General features: G+C 44.9%; 1 protein-coding gene across 3 annotated transcripts in view; it reads left to right on the forward strand.

Moving 5' to 3' along the window:
* Nucleotides 1–19027, forward strand: part of P4HA1 (prolyl 4-hydroxylase subunit alpha 1) — a 346224-nt gene extending 327197 nt beyond the window's left edge. For all 3 annotated transcript variants that reach the window (XM_085603803.1, XM_085603809.1, XM_085603804.1), the window contains exon 15: nucleotides 15911–19027. In XM_085603803.1, coding sequence (XP_085459929.1) covers nucleotides 15911–15978 — 68 coding nt within the window. In that variant the 3' untranslated portion in view covers nucleotides 15979–19027. The remainder of the gene's footprint in view (nucleotides 1–15910) is intronic.
* The last annotated feature ends 250 nt before the right edge of the window (nucleotides 19028–19277 follow it).

A 19277-nucleotide genomic window follows, 5' to 3' on the forward strand; every position in this document is an offset into this window, starting at 1 on the left:
TCAGTATGAGCGTGGATCCCCTGATCAGACTACCTCTTTGGGAGGATCTCCTGTCGCAGCAACAGGGGATGGTCCTCCACCCAAACCTGTCCAGCCTCCACCTCCTTGCGTGGAGATTGATCGGCGACAGCTGATTCCATTTGACTTGCCTCCTGAAGTTTGTAATGTGATTCTGGTAGCCAGGTGTCCCTCCACTAAAATGGTATAAGCCTGTCGGTGAAAAACATTTGTGGCATGGTGCACAGCGTAAGCTGTAGATCCTCTTGCTGCCCCTCTTTCTGAGGTCCTATTGTTCCTTCTCTCTTTGGCCCAGCAGGGCTCTGCTCTGGGCACTATCAAGGGCTACCTTTCTGCTCTTTCAGCCTTTCTTAGGCTGGCTGATCAGCCCTCTCTTTTCAAGTCCCCAGTTGTCAATGATTTCTCAAAGGCATTACTCACCTTTTCCCTCCTATTCCTTGTGTGATGCCTCAATGGTACTTGAACCTGGTTCCCACATACTTGAAGGAGAGATGGTCCAGGGTCAGCCGTAGGTGGGTGGGGAGGGAGTTCCATGTCTTGGCCTCCAGGTAGGAGAAGGATCTTCCTCCGACGGTGGATTTGCGGATTCGTGGGACGGAGGCAAGGGCGAGGCTGGCGGAGCGGAGTTGGCGGGTGGGTGTGTAGAATGTAAGTTGTCTGTTGAGGTACTTCGGGCCCGTGTTGTGGAGAGCCTTGTGAGCGTGGGTGAGGAGTCTGAATGTGATCCTCTTGCTGACGGGGAGCCAGTGCAGGTCTTTCAGGTGGGCAGAGATGTGGCTGTGGCGGGGGATGCCCAGGATGAGTCGTGCTGAGGCGTTCTGAATGTGCTGGAGTCTTTTCTGTAGTTTGGCTGTGGTTCCAGCGTAGAGGGTGTTCCCGTAGTCCAGACGGCTGGTGACGAGGGCCTGGGTAACGGTCTTCCTGGTATCGGTGGGGATCCAGCGGAAGATCTTTCGGAGCATGCGCAGGGTGTTGAAGCAGGATGTTGACTTGCTTGGTCATCGTGAGGGAGGAGTCTAGGATGAAGCCTAGGTTGCGAGCGTGATTCGTTGGCTTGGGTGCGGTTCCCAGGAAGGGGGGCCACCAGGAGTCGTCCCAGGCGGTGGGAGATGGTCCGAGGATGAGGACTTCCGTCTTGTCTGAGTTCACTTTAAGCCGGCTGATCTTCATCCATTCCGCAACGTCTTTCATTCCTTCTTGGAGGTTGGCTTTGGCGGAGGCGGGGTCGTTGGTGAGGGAGAGGATCAGCTGGGTGTCATCGGCATAGGTGGGGCTGAGTGAGAATCCTTGCGGAACGCTGCAGATGACTTCGGTGGCCGAGGAGCGGAACGGGGGGAGGCGGACTCTCTGCGTTCTTCCGTCGAGGAACGAGATGATCCACTCCAGGGCCGCTCCTTGGATTCCGGTGTTGCTGAGGCGCTGTATCAGGGTGCGGTGGCATACGGTATCGAAGGCTGCTGAGAGGTCCAGGAGGATGAGGGCGGCAGTTTCCCCGTTGTCGAGCAGGGACCTGATGTCGTCGGTAGCTGCGATGAGGGCGGTCTCGGTGCTGTGGTTTGCTCGGAAGCCGGACTGTGAGGGGTCGAGGGATCCGTTGGTCTCGAGGAAGGCGGAGAGTTGTCTGACGGTCTTCTCGATGACTTTGGCTGGAAAGGGGAGGAGCGAGATGGGGCAGAAGTTCTTGAGGTCCGTGGGGTCCGCGGTGGGTTTCTTCAGGAGGGCGCTCAGCTCGGCATGTTTCCAGCTCTCCGGGAAGGTGGCGGATGCGAAGGAGCTGTTGATGATGTTCCGGAGTTGGGGTGCGATGATGGAGTCGGCTTTGTTGAAGATGTGGTGTGGGCAAGGGTCGGTAGGGGAGCCGGAGTGGATGGTGTTCATCAGGCGGGTGGTGTCTTCAGTGTTGATCGGGGTCCAGGTGCAGATGGTGGTGGTGGAGGGCGTTGTTTCGGTGGTTGGGTCCGTGGTCTGCACGCCGAAGCTGTTGTGTATATCGGCGATCTTGCGGTGGAAGAATGAGGCGAGTGAGTCGCATTGGTCTTGTGAGGGTGTGATGTCGTTGTTGCAGGCGCTGGGGTTGGAGAGCTCTTTGACGCTGCTGAAGAGTTCCTTGCTGTTGTGGGTGTTGTTGTCCAGACGTTCTTTGAATGTTGCCTTCATGGTGGTGCGGATCAGCTGGTGGTGTTTTCGGGCGGCGTTCTTGAGGGCGGTCATGTGTTCTGTTGTCTGGTCGTGGCGCCAGGCTTTCTCGAGGGTGCGGCAGGTTTTCTTGGAGTGCTTGAGTTCGTTGGTAAACCACGAGGCTTTTCTGCTGCCGGGTCTGCTTGGAGGATTCTTCAGTGGTGCGAGTTCACCGGCGCAGTTGATGAGCCACTGTGTGAGGTTGCGGGCTGCTTCGTTGGGGTCCGTCGTGTTGGTGGGCGGGTTCTGGCTGAGGGCGGTGGTGAGCTGGTCGGTGGTGATCTTGCTCCAGCTTCTGCGGAGAACCTGTTGCGGATGGTGGTGGGTCGTGGTTCTCCTGAAGCTGAAGTGGACGCAGCTGTGGTCTGTCCAGTGTAGTCTGGTTGAGTGGCTGAAGGAGATGTGCTTGCTGGAGGATAAGATGGGGTCGAGCGTGTGGCTGGCGTAGTGAGTGGGGGTGTTCAGCAGTTGCTTGAGTCCGAGGTTGGCGAGGTTCTCCAGTAGGGCGGCGGTGTTGCAGTCCTTGTTGTTCTCCAGGTGGAAGTTGAGGTCCCCTAGGAGGATGAAGTCTGTGTAGGTGAGGGCGTGCTGACTGATGAAGTCGACGATGGCTTCGCTGAATTGTGTGCGAGGTCCCGGGGGTCTGTAGATGAGTGCCTCTGAGGGTGGTCTTGGGGTCGGTGTGTATCTGGAAGTGTAGGTGCTCGGCGCAGTGAGGGTGTCGTCGGTGTTGGTCGTGGTGCGGATGGTGTTCTTATGGATGATGGCGATGCCTCCTTCAGTTTGGTTGACTAGGTCCCTCCGGATGATCTTGTAGCCCTCCGGGATGGCAATGGCGATGTCGGGTGCTGAGGAGGCGTTCATCCAGGTTTCAGTGAGGAAGGCGACGTCTGGAGATGTTGAGTCGAGGAGGTTCCAGAGTTCGGCGGAGTGCCTGTGGATGGAGCGGGTGTTGAGCAGGATGCACTTGAGGTGGTTGTTGCTGGTGCTCGGCTTTGGCGGGTGCGGTGCAGGTTCGGAGGCAGGTGAATTTGCAGACTTGGCAGGTGAAGGGTCCATGGGTGCGTTTCGGGGTAGCTCGGTAGCAGGCGGGGTTCCGGCTGGCGTTGAGAGCGAGGAGGGTTGCGGCGTCGTAGGTTCGTCGGGTGCGCTGGCATCGACGAGGACCAGGGGTTCTGGCGCTGGGCGCGGTCCAGGCGCGGACGGGCGTAGACGGGCTTGCCTTTGGCGCGCCTTCGGCGCACAATCGGCGAACCCGCTGCGCGTGACTGCTGCGCGTAACCGCGGTCTCCATTTAAGGTGAAGTGGGAGGGAGGAGCAGCTGGGAGGCGGGAGCGGGGAGGACACAGAAAGAAAAGGGGGCGGGCCGCGATGTAACAGCGGCGGGAAGCGGGGAGCGGAGGGGGGGGTCACACCAGGGGAACAAGCGGCAAAATCGCTAACCTAGTGAAAAAATAGAGTTACAGTGTAATACAAAAACAAAGCAAAAAATAGAGTTACAGTGTAATACAAAAAGGAAGCAAAACAGAGGCACAGGAGGGCAAAAACGGAAGGAAGAAGGAGCAGCAACGAGGGGGCACCGAGGTCAAGGGCGGACCTGAGGTGCTGGGGCACAGACTCTCCTACAGCTGGAGAGCCGTGCCCTGAGGTCAGGACACATTCACCTGCGCCGCGCGGTCTCCAGTTAAGGCCAAGTGGGAGGGAGGAGCAGCTGGGAGGCGGGAGCGGGGAGGACACAGAAAGAAAAGGGGGCGGGGCCGTGGTGTAACAGCGGCGGGAAGCGGGGAGCGGAGGGGGGGTCACACCAGGGGAACAAGCGGCAAAATCGCTAACCTAGTGAAACAATAGAGAGTTACAGTGTAATACAAAAACGAAGCAAAAATAGAGAGTTACAGTCTCTGCCTTTCATCTCGGGCAAACTGTCACTCTGCCCACTTTCTTTCCACCTCCTCACACTTCGAGAGACGAAGAGAGGCTCCACCGTCTGGACCCAAAACGTGCGCTTTCGTTCTATCTCAACTGCACACAACAGTTCCGGGTGGATGACCAGCTCTTTGTTGGATACGTGGGCGCCAAGAAAGGCCAGGCTGTGCACAAGCGAACTATCTCCCGATGGGTTGTCTTGTGCATTGAAGCCTGTTACTCTCTGGCTAAGAAGGAACCTCCGGTTGGGCTGCGCGTCCATTCTACCTGGGCAACAGCAGCTACTACAGCATTGGGACGCGGTGACCCCCTGCAAGACAGCTGTCAGGCGGCCACTTGGGCCTCGCTGCTTATCTTCACTAAGCACTATTGCCTTGACTGTCCGGTCCAGAGAGACGGCTTCTTTGGCCGTTCAGTTCTCCGTGACTTACTGGTGTAATCTCACTTCGCAGACCCACCACCGGGGTTGGTATTGCTTGGGTATGTATTCTAAGGTAAGGAATCTATCACTAACGTGTCTCTTTCAGATGCACAAGTTACTTACTTGTGTAACGATATATCTGTAAGAGACATTAGTTAGTGATAGATTCCTTACCGCCTGCCCATCCTCCCCTTTCTGCGAACTGTTCTCTAGGGTTGAGGTCATCCCTTTCAGGGCCCTAGTTCTCTTGCACCAGTAGTCGGTTTCTGGCATGGCTCTGCGCTTCTGGCATGGAAAAGTTGTGTACAGAACTGACGTCAGTGTGCGTGGGCACGTCTAAATAGCTCCGATGATGTAATCTCGGCGGCTACGACGCCAGCGACGTACGCGGAGCCGTACAATGACGCCTACCGACGCGCAGGGGTACTGCTGACAAACCTTTCCGGATCCAGTCTGACACCTGGGGATATTCTAAGGTAAGGAATCTATCACTAACGAATGTCTCTTACAGATATATTGTTATACAAGTAAGTAACTTGTGCTTCAGTGGCATAGAGTTCAGTGGCGTAGAGTGGCAGAGTGCAGTGTTGTGGAATATACGGTCATAGAATGCAGTGGTTTATAATAGAGTAGTGCAGCGTAGAGCTGTTTAGAGTGCATTGGCATAGTGCGCAGTGTTGCAGAGTAGGGTGGCACAGAGTGAAGTAGAGTGCAGTGGGGAAGAGTCCAGTGGTGCATAGTAGAGTGCATTGGCATAGATTGGAGTGGTGTGGAGTATAGAGACGTGGAGTGGTGCAAAGAAGAGTGCACTGATGCAGTGTAGAGTGGTTCAGGGCAGAGTGGATTGGGATAACCTGGAGTATGCATGTTATGGTAGCATACTGCCATTATGGACAACACTTCTCAATTGAAATTACCAGTACTTTTGCCATCACATACAGTTTTACTGATAAAAGTATACAGCGCACAAATGATAATGTGTAGAAATGTCATCACCCAATGTATTGATCTGATTGCCAGAACAGTTAATTTACTGACGTTTCATTTTTGTTGTGTGCTCGGGGAAAAAAAAAGAACATCTGTACAGTCTTCCTCAAGCAGACCCCACTAGCCAGAATGATTGTCACATAAATCCTCACTTTGAAGCCAGGAAAAAAAATAAACACCAAGTTTCCTGGAAGACACAGCCTGATATTTGACCTCTGTTTATGAATGCACAGCAAATATGACAAGATAAGAACAAGATTTAAAGGCCTCTTTACAGAAAACGAGTTTGTGGAAGAATACAGTAAACAAGGTTTGGGCAACGGTAGGGTCAAATTAGAGCTGGACAGCCTAAAGCAAATAAAGCCAGAATATAGAAAGCCAGAAATTGTGAGTTTTATAACCACAAAACAAACAGATCTCTGATAAATGGGTAAGCCTTAAATTATTTAAATTCTACCAAAAGTACATTGCCAAATCAAGATTCTACGGGAGACCTCTATATGATGTGAAGGATCAGGAACCAGGAAATCCCTCATGACCAAGCAAAGGTGCTCAGTATCGCTTGTTACTCTAACTCTCTATTAAAACTAATAATCCTGCACAGCAAATATATTAGTGGAATATTAATCACCGCTTATTATTTGTAGCCTGTGCATGAACATCTGTCTTGTGTAAAGAAGACCCATATGTTATCTCGGGAGCCTTGAGCTGTGGTGTTTGGGGATATAACGTCTGAAGAATTGGTGGAGGTGAGAAAGGCTTTTGAACTTAATTTTTTTGCACTCCAGTGAATTGATGAGGGATACCAGAGGATATTACTTTAGTGAAAACCCCAGATTACCATCTGCAGTTCATTTATAGGTAAGGATAATAAGCTTACATTGATAATTCAAGTGAAGGAAGTACTGACATTAACTACATGCTCAGAAGAGCAAATTATAATAACTTTCACAAGTCTTGAAGTTGCATAGCCATCTTCTTTCCATACAACCAAATAGAAAAGGTAATCTTGAATGACATACCTACTTGAGCTGCTACTGTGAAATATCCTCACCGGTGATGGGATGCCAATTGCAAGAGGCTGAACTCGGGTAAAAAGTGCAATGCATCAAGGGGTCATATCCTCTGTTTAATGCAGAGTGGTTAGAAGAAAATGGATCAACAGCAGTTGGGAATAGGGAGTGTTCTCCTTTTACTTGCCTTGTCTATAAGGAGATACAGAAAAAGGACTGTGGAATTGACATTCTCCTGATTTGAAAAGTGCCTGATTACTGTGTGTACAGTGATTTTAAAACTTAATTGGAGAAATCCATCAATTTTGGACAGTATGTACCCTTGATCCCATGTCTGAAGGGAAAGGTCAGAATGTTGCACAAATAAAATGAAGCTGTTGATTTCCAGGCACTGGTCTTGAAAAAAGTGTAAGGGAGGTAGATGCTGTATCAAAAAATTCCCCCAGGAGATTTTCCAAGATGTCAATCAAGTAGTGGTTCAATCTTTGTTGACTGGTGGCATTCACGGGTCTATACGTCATGGTTTCCTTGATATTCTAATAGCATGGATGTGGTGCTCTGCAAAAAAACAGACCAACATAACATGCAAATGGTTACACACTTATAAGATAATTGAGTGAACAGGTTACTTGCAAGATCATTGATGTGTGGATGAAACCAAAAAGATTGAGTCACTAGTATTTAAAGAGGGGCTGGTCCGAGTAACAAGTTTCAGTTTTGCAGTAGAAGATACCCCAATACAGAAACACATAGTCCATCTCTCCTGCCTAGTGTTCTAACAAACAACCTTGCATTCCATATCTTAATATTGTGGGACCTCTCTCAATTAAGAGTATTGTCACCTCATTAAAACCAAACCTCTACAGAGCCGTTTTTTGGGTTCAGCCCCTTTGCTTGAAAAACATTCATAGTATGGGGAGAGCTGGTCAACATGGGCATAAATCAAAAGCATTTATAAGTCATCCACGGTATTTATTTGAACGCCACCTTCAAAGTGAAGATGCAATTCAAAATGAAAAATTGAGATATCGGGACTACACTAACCGAGAAACAGTGGTGCCTCTTAGACCAAATTGTGTTAATTCAACAAATTGCTCTTTGCAGCTACCTGACAGTGCCTGCTTTTGTGTCCCAGGGCTATTGTATGTTAATGATTGTGTCCAGGTTTTTGTCCATAAAGTTAAATTGCGGAATATTGTGCTGGGAACAACACAGTAATTAATCCCACTTAGTTTCTTTTATTCAAACTAAATGCTTTCAGCTTTGACGATGCTAGGAGATCCGTGTTCTGTTTTTAAATTGAAATTTCACATAAGCTGGGGAGGAATTTTCCTGCTAAAACTGCTCACAAACCTTGATGGCTTCCAGTGCGGTTCGAAGATTTGTGCTGGAGCAACAGCTTGTGAACACAGTCTTGTGTCAGGTCGGGAATACTTATGCCGGAGTCACCAATCCCTGAATTTGCCTTTCTCTTGATATTCAAGCTCTGATAAAACAGCCACTGCCACAGCAATCTCCAGAAAGTGATATGCCGAGGTAGCCAAGAGTAGAACCTCTATAGGATGTCAGATATGGGTTATGTAACACGATGAAACACAATAGTAGTATATGTAATGTCACAACACAGTAAAAGTGATGCCATGATCGCGGCTCATGGTGTTTGTGATTCACGAGTACACCAATGACATAAAAATTAATTCACACCTCTAAAACAGTGCTGTAGTAGAGAAAAGGCCCACAGTGATTGAGTTGGGAGAGAGTCAAGTTCATTCTGTAAATGGTGTGAAGTCAATATTTTCGACCCTGTACTAGTGACTCTCCAACAGGACTGGGACGGGGTCTAGGCCAGTGTCATTAGCATCCATGGGAAGAGCTACAACCGTGTATGGTGAAGCAGTGCTTGCTAATGTACAGTTGTGTAGTTAAAATAATTGTGGATGTGGCCAAAAAGACTATAAGCAGCATATCTGCAGGAGCACAGCCAGGAAGCGAAAGCTGTCTTCAGGCTTTTGTTACTTTATCCTGCTCGTTGCCTCTTAGTTAAGATGCACAAAATCGTCCTTTGAATAGCAAAGCAAGGGCACTTCAGAGTACCCAATTAAGAAATGCATACTGTGGTTTTGTGCTTTTTGATAACTCCGTTTGAGATCCCAGTGTACAGTTATTTCTGTATAAATTGTGAGCTAATTATTTGGTCATTCTATGCGTACTTCTCCGATGAGATGACGATTTATGCCATCCATTATAATAGTAATTTCATAGAAATCCTTGAAAACCTTTACTTGTGGTTATTCTTAACCAGATTCATTTAGCACTATGTGGTTAACCCCTTTTTTTCTTTATAATTATATAAAGAAGGCATACAGCATGATTATCATCTAAATATCCACAGAAACAAATCAAATGTAAGCAATTTTAAATTGTCATAAGGGGAGTGTTGAGAAAGTGGTAGTCTTATAAGTGAAAATATTTTTTCATAGTTCATTTGAATTTATTGAATTGCATTTCTTATGTCTAAATTATTGAATACAGTCGGTACTTTTAATAGTGTTTACCAGTCAGTATCTGACACTGAATTTTGTGTTTCTCTCACATGAAGAATGTATTAGTGCATAAAATCTGTATCTGGATTTGTTTGGCACTAATGGTGTTGATTCCAGTTCCGTATCACATGCTGCTGAAAGTCAGTATGTGATTCGGACCAGTTAGGATAAATATCTATAATGGGCACAGATTCATTATATTTCTGGTTGTTTTCATTGTTAAGGTCCTTTTTGGCCTTGCTTGACAGATCAGCTGTAACTAGATCTCTAAATTAAAAGAAAAGCGTTTTCAGAATCAATGCAGAGGGGCTTTTACTTTGCCTACATGTCAGTGGACGGAAGTACAGGTTTTGATTGGGAAGAAGTTGTGTGCTTGCCCTGAAAACCGTGCTTGTTGCAGTCCATTTGGCTTCTGATGGGGTTCCCTCACCCAATATGGCGACTGCGTGACGACTTATTTCTATTGCAGGAAAAGTAGAAATAATCGAACAAGTAGGTACACCATAGAACAGTGCAGTGCTTATTGACAAATGGGAAGAAAGTGCACATTTCATTAGTGATGCAAAAAAGCAATAGCGACTGTTTTACAATCTATTTTTTCCAAAACGCTGACTGCATAACTTACTCAAACAGGTTATGGCGATGAGATCCTGGTGGTTTAGCCCTCAACCAGCAAGGTCATTCCCTATAGCTCCTCCAGATAGGTATTCCAAGTTGATTGAGGCATTTGAAAAAACAGAAGTTATTTTTAGCTAGTCTGACCTTGAGATCAATCAGTGCAGTTTGTTTAATCGGTCTTTACTTGCATGCCCTCTGGTACATTGCTTGTGAAATATTGCCAGCAGTCCCCGGAGACCTTAGAGCTTTCTGGTTCAGACAATGCGTTCCAGGCAAGACATGACCACATTGTTTGTGCTGACCTAGTTGCTACCTGTTGCCTGGGAAAATCAGTTGACAACACTGCTGGGCTTCATTTCCATACGTGAATGTGTTCCACTGAATTTTATGGAGTTGCACATTGGCATTGAAAACCTTCCTGCCATCCTTCAAGGGAAGGTTGGTACAGGTACACACGGACTACACCACTGGCTTGCAAAAAATAGGGTGGGATCGTAGGCTCTGCCAGGAGACGATGCGCCTCTGTAAATTACTGGGCCATCAAGGAATTTTCCTGGTGGTGAACCACCTTGTGGGAAATTTGAATGCTAGAGCAGACTAACTCAGCCAAAGCACCTCTCTCGGGACACGTTCCGCCCACAGTGGGGCTCGTAGCTCCTGTATGCCTTCTAGCTGATACCTCTCCAGCCCAGAGTTTTGAAGAAGATCACAACTGACCGAACCCATGTCATTTTAGTGGCTCCAGATTGGGAAGAGGTATCCATAGCTCCTGTGCATTAGCCTCTGTCCTCCGATCAGACAGCCCTTCCAAGAGGATATACAGTGGCAGCAATGGGACATGGTCCTGCTCCTGGCCACCCTCCGTCTCCATCTTCATGATTGGAGATTGAGCAGCGACAGCTGAACCACTTCGATCTTCCACCGAATGTGGTTGATGTCATCTTGACAGCCAGACTTCCCTTGATTTAAAAACTGTATAAGCCTGTTGTAGGGATAATTTGTTGTTTGGTATGGTACATGACAAGTAGACCCCTCCAGGCCAGGTTATCTTTTGTTTTGTTGTTCTGTCCCTCGCCCAGCAAGGCTTTGGGCACAGTTAAAGGGCCTTCCTACAGTTGTTGGACCAGTCTTAGCTATTTAGATCCCCTGTTGAGATGTGCATTTTTTTCAAAGAACTCCAACATTTTTTCCTCCTTATCCCTCTGTTATGCAGCAATGGAATCTTAACCGGTCCTTACATATTTGGCATGCACTACTTTTGAGCCGCTGCACAGCTGTCCTTTGTGGCTTCCCACCCTCAAGGCAGTGTTCCTCGTTGCCATAATGTTGACACTGCAAGTGAGTGAGTTCCAAGCTCTGTCAACCTGCCATGTAGCACCTCCTTCTCAGACAAATTGGCTCTGTGACTCGGGCATTCCTTCTTCCAAAAGTAGTGACAGAGTTCTAGGTTAGTCAAACTATCACCTTACCGGTGTAACATGCACTGCCTCACACCTGTAAGAAGGAAGAGAGACTCTTCCGTCTAGACCCCCAAAGAATGCTGAACTTTTACATCAGTTGTACCAGAAAAAACTGTGTGGACGATCAGCTATTTGCGGGGTTCACTGGAGCAAAGAAGAGCAAAGTTGTGCAGTAAAGGACCATCTTGCACTGTATCATGCTCTGCATCAAAATCTGTTCTGCATTGGCCAAGAAGCAGCCTCCTAAAGGGTTATGGGCTCATTCTCCCAGAGCTAAGGCTGCTACTACTGCATTGGCATGAAGATTTCCAGTCTTGGATATTTGTCAGGCTGCTACGTGGGCGTTCTTCCCTACGTTCACAAAGCCCTGTTGTCTGAACAGACAGGTTCGCTGAGAGGGGCATTTCTCCTGGTCAATCCAACAGGACTTTATAATTTCAGCTAATTCACAGTCCCACCTCCGAATCAGTATTGCGTCGGTATTGTATCTGTTCAAAAGTGAGGCATTTGCGGTTAGAATTCTCTAATAGAAAAACAAGTTGTTTGCTTTCGGTAACGCTCTTTCTGGTGGAGACTGTCTAACCGCAGATTCCTCACCAATCCTCTCAATACTCCCCGTCCTGTGAATTGGACTCTGTCCATTAAAAAGATGAGCTGTGCGTCTGGGAGCATGGACAGCTTCGAAAGCAACAGATGTCAGCACATAGGGAGTCACTCCTATATTGGCTCCATTCGTCATTTCTGGAGCAGAAAGGCATCAGTGGAACGCTGCACGGTGCCACCTGATGTTGCACAAAGGTACTACTGAAAAGTTTCCAGATCCAGTTTGACACCTAGGGAAGTATTTAAAAAGTGAGGCACCTGGAGTTAGATAGGCGACCAGAAAGCGTGTTACCGAAGTAAAAAAAAAACGTGTTCTTTGAAGTTGTCTGCCATTTGTCTAGCCCCGAAGACCTTCCTGTTGTCCATCAGGGTGAAGCTGTTGTAGGTTTTCACAGTCAAAACCACTGCTATGTGGTATTACAGTAAACTGGGTGGAGTCATGGGCCAGGAGGCTCTGTACCTCTTGATTTGGCTTAAGCATCAGAACACTTCCCTAACTATGAACCACCTAGGTCCTAGACCAATAACCACCTAGCTAGGGTCTTTGATTACCAAAGCGACGACTAAGCTGGCTAGATATTTTCACCACCTCCGAGAACGTGCAGTATCAAAAGATTTGCGGACTGTAAGGAGCAATTCTTGCTCTCTTTTTACAGATTCTTAAAAATACTTTTCAGCTTACTCTTATAATTCTATAGTTGGGGAGTGGTGCATGGATGCTTTTGGGGGGACTTTGAAGGGTTCTGTTGTGTGCAGTGTTATTGCACTTTTTACTGGCAGTGGTTTAAAACCACCGCTACGCAACGATTTCCCCGCTCCAGTGTTGGAAGTGGGCTGGGCAGCATTCATCCTCCCTTTCAGCAAGATCGTGCGGTTGCATTAAAGTCAAACCCTTCTGTGCTTGTCTGCGCCCGAACATCGCCCAGTGCCAGAACCCCTGATCAAATTGCCTCTCATCAGGGACCATATATCAGGTACTCTAAGGAAGAGCTGCTGTTCCTTAATAGGTAAGAGCTTCCGTGACGTCCCGTTTGTTCAATAATATTACTTGTTATAGTATTTTATTTTACTGGGCCCCGGGGCCTAGAGCCAACTTCTTACAATCACTAAATGCTCTTTTGGAAACCTGCTCCCGTTTGTTGAATTTTGTAATTCTTAGTGATTTTAATTTTCATTTGAAAGCCATTACGGATAAGGACACTGAACTTTTTAATTGATTACACGCTAAGCTTTGAGCTAGTACAAATTGTTTCTATCACCACCCGCTCACCTGTCCACATTCTTGATGGTATCTTTACTAACAACCCTATACTTTCATATACTTCTGTTTAGCCGCTGACTTGGTCAGACCACACAGCCGTTTTCTTCACTATGGAGTTGCCAGGTGAGACTGTATTAAAAAACAAAACTCCTCATACAACTAAATCCCGACCCTTTTACAAAATTGAATGTAACAGATTGATCGAAATCTGGTGAAAGATATAGATATAGCGACTGCTAATTACTCCACCTGGATTGATAATGCTGTTGAGCAGTTAACACCGATTTAAAAACGTCCACACATTAGAGATACACCATCTGCCCTTGGTATTCCGCCAAATTAAAACTACAAAATCGCAGAAGGACAGAACAAATATGGAGGAAAATGTATAGTTCTCAGGTGAGAGATGGATACAAACAGTGTATCACAGAGTATAAAGCTTTGATCATTGCTGAGAAGTCTAATTATTTTTCAGACAAAATTAATACTGCTACAAATCGAGCAGAGGCTTTCAATATGGTCAATTCTTTAACCAACGTCGACAATAACAATACCTATGGCCATAATCAAGCCTTCTGTGATAAGCTGGCTGACTACTTTCAACATAAGGTGAATGAGGTTTATAACCAGTTCTAAATTCACAAGGATTTGCAAATAAACTCTTCTGGATGATTTTTATCTGCACGCATGCACATTTTACTGAATTTTCTCCTCTATTAATGGATCTGGTAATTAAGATTATTGAAATCACTAAATCTGGGGCTCCCAATAATCTTTTCCAGCCTAAAATCCTGCATCTGGTACCAAGGACAATCGGCATACATCTTACCACACTCCTAAATAACCTCCTCAAATCTAGATTCTTCCCTACAACCTAGAAAAAGGCATCAATCATACCATATATAAAGAAGCCCTCATTAAACCCTTTGGAAGTTAGTTCTCGCCCTATCTCACTACTTTCGCTTCCTGCTGAAATAACTGAGAAAGCTACGAATACAGAATTGTCCTCTTTTCTTGCTACTAAGCAATTGCTTGATTCATCATCATCAACTTCATTCGCTTTTGACAAGAGAACCATAAAAGTCAAACTAACACCTTTACAAATCTCCATCAAATAATTTACCACAAACAGTACATAATACAAAGTTAAATAACAAACACTTTTGACGGATCCATATGAAAAACAATTTCATATTACCCCAATGACCTAGATTTAACCATGAAAGTTAATCGCAGCTGGAACTAAGCTGCCCTTAAAAAGCTAAGAATGTGTAGTACTGAGTTGCTTGAGGGCAGTTGTAGAAATATAAAAGCTGGTCTAACCTGGCTAAAGCTAACTTTCTTGAGCATAGGGATAATAAGACTTTCTTGGAATCTTGTAAACATTAAGAAGTGCGTCATATTCTGTGGAAACTTTATGTCGCAGCCACTGGTTAAGAGGCACTGCCCTCGGTATGCACCACGGGTATGGGCTAAAAGATAATGAAAGAGGTCCTGACTAAATCAAATCAATAAAAAGCGGACATGGGTACTTTTGATTCATAAAAGATATGGCTCAGTTGATGGCACGTCTTCAGCAGGGAACACCTACGAACACTGGGCTTCCTCGGCTCCTCTTTCCTGGCCCACGTGCGCATTTTGAAAAATGTCTCCTTCACCGAGTACTTATCCCTTCTACATATTCCCTTTGGATTCTCAAATAGATGAGCCCTTCCCATCCTGGTAAAACTTTCTCTAACATACTTTAACCAGCAAATATGGTTAGAATGGTCAAGGGAGAGACAATCCTTTAGGATTTATTTACTTTGGTCAGTTCCCTTCTTCATCCAGGTTTTCATCTATAATGATAATGGACGATAAGCCAGCACATTTGAGAGGAAAGCCACCCCCAAGTTCTTTGTGGGCTATGAACGATGAAATACACTGCGGTAAGCAGAGAATCTGTCTCAGAAAAGTGTTTTCAACAGATTGCAATACCTCATGCTCGATATAGCCCCAAATCTCACTCCTATAGGTGACCTTTAATCTACATTTAGCTTTATAAATCTGCAAAAGTGCCCCGATCTGTCCACTTCCTAGTCTAGAAGCAAAGTTAAGAACGGCAGCAACAGCCCCAGCAAAACCCCCTCTCTTTCAACTTGTCAATGGGCGCCAGTTCAAGGATACATCAAACACCACCCCTAGGTATGATAAAACGCCGGTCTTTGGGACCAGCGTAGCCCCCACCAAAAATGTGTAGGGCTTAACTGGACGTTGGACCACCTGCATGATAAACGATTTGCTGTTATTGACCAACAAGTCCAAGTCCTCCATAAAATGTAAAAAGGAGTTCAGTAAGCATTGTAGACCCCTCGCTGTCCACGCCATGAGGAGCTCATCATCAGCGTACAGAAGGACCGGCAAACTTTGCTTGCCCACCTAGGGGGAGTCTATTTCATTTCCAAAGTGCCTGCACCAGATTGACTGCATGCCTAAGACCGCATTTGTGATTGCTGGTGTTTTCATGTGTTCACATTTTAAAGCTAGACCTGTTGGCATTATCAGTGCTTGTTTTATTTGTGAACTAGATGGTGGATTTTCATTTTTTTGGCCTTGGCTGCCATATTTCCTTCATTGGATAGCAGTAAGGTGATAGATGGATATGCTTGAATTAATCTGAACCACTGAATTACTACTTGCATATCCAGACTGTCACCTTTTTTGGCACAGCTCCATATTCCTAGCATCACATTTTGATATCTTCCTCTTAGATGATTTGGCTAACATCACATTCTCTTACTGCTTGCAGAGCTCATTGCTCTTTTGTTATGAAATCGGTCCTTCTTGACCTTTTTGTTTATTTTCTGTGCATTCTAATACACTCTAATTTGTTTTATCTTTTCCAGTGTCCAATAAATGGATCCATGAACGTGGGCAGGAGTTCAGACGGCCTTGTGGCTTGTCCGAATTGTAAGAGAAGTACTCCTCAGACATGTCCTCATGGTCAACTGCTCCAAATCTCAACAGTAAACGTCAAATGTACATTTCTACATTTTGTAACCGTTGACTAAAAATACACTTCGGGTCCTGTTCTGGAATCCTCAGCCAGGTGCTCCTGTGGAAGATGAAACTACGCCAGTTTCCTTTGTTGCTCATTTTTAACCGTATACCAAACCAAATGGTTTTTTTCAAATATGAAGACAATGTACAGGTCCAATGAAGGAATCCTAGGAAAAGACATCAGGCAATTTATGAATGTGCTGCTCTCTGTGAACCAACGTCTACCCTCTACCATATTGTCCATGAGCAGAACTTCGGATAAAATAAATGTGCAATAAGAATTGATTTTCCACCAGTGTTAAATCTTGGTCATTTCACGTAAAAATATAATGAGACTCAAATCACTAGAACGCAGGATGGAAAACTGTGGATTGATTCAGTCTTGAAAGCCTGTATTCTAGCTTTGAAAATGACCCTTTTTGAGTGTATTTGCAGATCAGTTTTTTGCGCATCACGGACTGCACTTGAGTATTAAAACATTTTGCCAGTTCCTTTTGTTTCTACATTAGCTCTGTCGTACATAAAGCACATGCTTTTGGTTTGTCCACTCTTCCCTAAGGGTTGAAGCGATGGCAAACCTTACCAAATAACAAACTTGATAATCTCAGAAATGGGCTGAATAAGAGCATTTCAGGTTTGCACCCGATACCGACTTTTTCATAAATGGTGACTAATATTAGATTAAAATTGCTTTGCATGATCGTAAATCTGTACGAAGTTGAGAGGCTGCAAAGTTGATATTGCCACCACACACAGCATAGTGTTAAATACTGTGACGGTTTATTGTAAGCGTTAAAGGGAGTAGGTTAGACCAGCACTGCTAGAGTTGGTTTGTAAAGCAGAGTTCTAGTTTTTAAAGTGGTGTTCACAATAGAAATGAAAGACACTCATTACTTGACTACTTTAATAGGTCTCCACAGGGAATGTGATGTTAAAATAATGTTTTGAAAGTGAGCAACAGTTTTTGGTAGAGCTCTTCCCCTGTAAGAACCAGAGCTACAGCACTGCAGCCAGGCAACTCTGTCGTCTTTGTCCTTGATGCTCCTTTGCAGTACAGTCCAAAACGTGCTTCTTTTATTTTCTTGAACAAATTCAGCCTGGTTATATCTGACAGTACGTGACATTTTAAGATTCAATTTAAACCTTGTGCCTTAAGTCGCTGGAAAAGCAAACTCAGACTGAAAGCTGTGAGAATTCAAACTTCTCATATGCTATGATTAAAAATCCAAACATGTTTTTACTTGTTGATTTCAAAATGTATATTGTGGCGATAAAAACCTATTTATAATCTCATCGTGTTTTTTATTTTAAGTGCTTTTTACATTTTTGTATAGGTAAGAATGTTTTTGCAAGCGGGGAAGGTTAGAATGTCATGTGAATGCACTCCTAAGGAGTGAAGAGCTTTCAACCAAATTGGTGCTGCTTTTACACAGGAAGTAATCTTTTGCTGTTGTCTAGTGTGTTTAACTAAAACAAAAATATTTACCTTAACACTCGGAACGACTGAAAAAATAGAAAAAAAGACTACTGCAGAGTACCCCAAAACGGCTAACGCCTGTGTGTAAAACCTCAATGGCTTTGATTTCAAAATACCCTTTTTTTTTATAATGTCGTGAATCCATTGACATTCTTCAAATTTATTTTTAAGGGTTAAGCCAGTAGCATGTTGTGTGCAAAGAATCCTAGTTGGACACAGCACCAAAATTAATTCCTCCCGCGCCCCCAGCCTAGTCCTGCCCTCATAGAGTGCACTTATCGATCTTGTTTTAGAATAGCACACTATACAATTCAAAGCTCCTGCCTCTTGCATCACGTGCTAATTTCTCACTTCCAAATCTTTTGCAATGGAATCAAAAAGGTGTATTGCTGTAGAGTATAATATTTGACAAACCAATGCTGTTTTTCTTTAAAGTTATGATTTGCCAACAGAGTTCTAGCTGCATTTTGTACATTCAAATTTTGTGACCCAGCATCTCTGAACCACTCAGTATTGCTCAAACGACAATCTTGTTTAAGCATGTAGCTGGGCCTACATTAATTAGGGTTTATTATAGAGCACTAGTAACGCTTTTAAAGTAATATCAGTTGAGACAGCCATCCACTTCGTTAAACAAAGAGCTTGAGTGGCAGAGTAAGGCCCACCCTGTCCCAAACGGGCTGGCAGCTACATTTACTATAGCTCAAAGTGCCTTCATTGCGAGGCCTGTATAGAAGTGACTACTAGGTACTACCAGTTCTTACGTCCAGCACAGTGTTTCATCTGGCAGGCAGTATGCCAGTTTTTGAAAGTTGTCATCCAGGGGTGCAAGGGCCACATGTTTAAACTGTGATGGGTTAGTTCCAGTTATATATGATGGCTTTCTAGTTTGTTTAATTGCATCAAACGGTAGAATCCATTGTGAAGTCATCTTTTGTCTATTAATTAGAAGTATTCTACAATTTTTGTTTACCTGTTCTTCAAAACAAAGATTTATGGTGATTTGCGCATTTCTAAAGAGTAGTTATGGGACTTTGGGCAAAGGTGGATTAATGATTTGTTTATTGTGACAAAGCAGGGCCGGTGGTTGGACCAAGGTATGTGCAATCCCTGGGTCCAGCTAAAACCGCCATTTTGCAACACGTAACAAATTGATTTTACAAGGCTTACGGTGTTGTGTGTTATCCGCAATATGGATATGTTTATTGTACAATTGTATAAGACAATCCCGTTGAAGCTTGCTGCTAATTTCACTGGTGTTGAAAGTGGTCCTTTTGAAACAAGGGCTCGGCCTCTTGTGTGAATGCAGCGCTCCTTTTATGTGAAATATAATGGTAAAACTGTTGGGCTCACAAAGTGATTGGCATCATTTCCCGACTATTTTTTTTAAACAACTTTGTAATGCAAATTTCTTAATGTGCAATCAGGCTCAAATCTAAAACAACTGTTTTTCTTTTTGCAGTAAAACGTCCTCTATGATAAAAAATAGTGTGTGGTGTCATTATTTTGGTTGTTTGAATCTGTTTATTGGAAAATAAATTCTGTTATCAGTTGATCACTAGATACGCATTTCAGTGAACAGTCCAGTATCGAAATACACAGCATGCAGTGGGATATATAACACAGATAAATCAGTCAGTACAATGCAATAGTCACATCCCGTATTCTACACGTCTATCATATTCACGACTGTGTAATGTTAACTCCATAAGATAGGTTATATATAAGCATGTTAC

The sequence above is a fragment of the Triturus cristatus genome, chromosome 1_2, assembly GCF_964204655.1.
Source record: "Triturus cristatus chromosome 1_2, aTriCri1.1, whole genome shotgun sequence".
Taxonomy (NCBI): domain Eukaryota; kingdom Metazoa; phylum Chordata; class Amphibia; order Caudata; family Salamandridae; genus Triturus; species Triturus cristatus.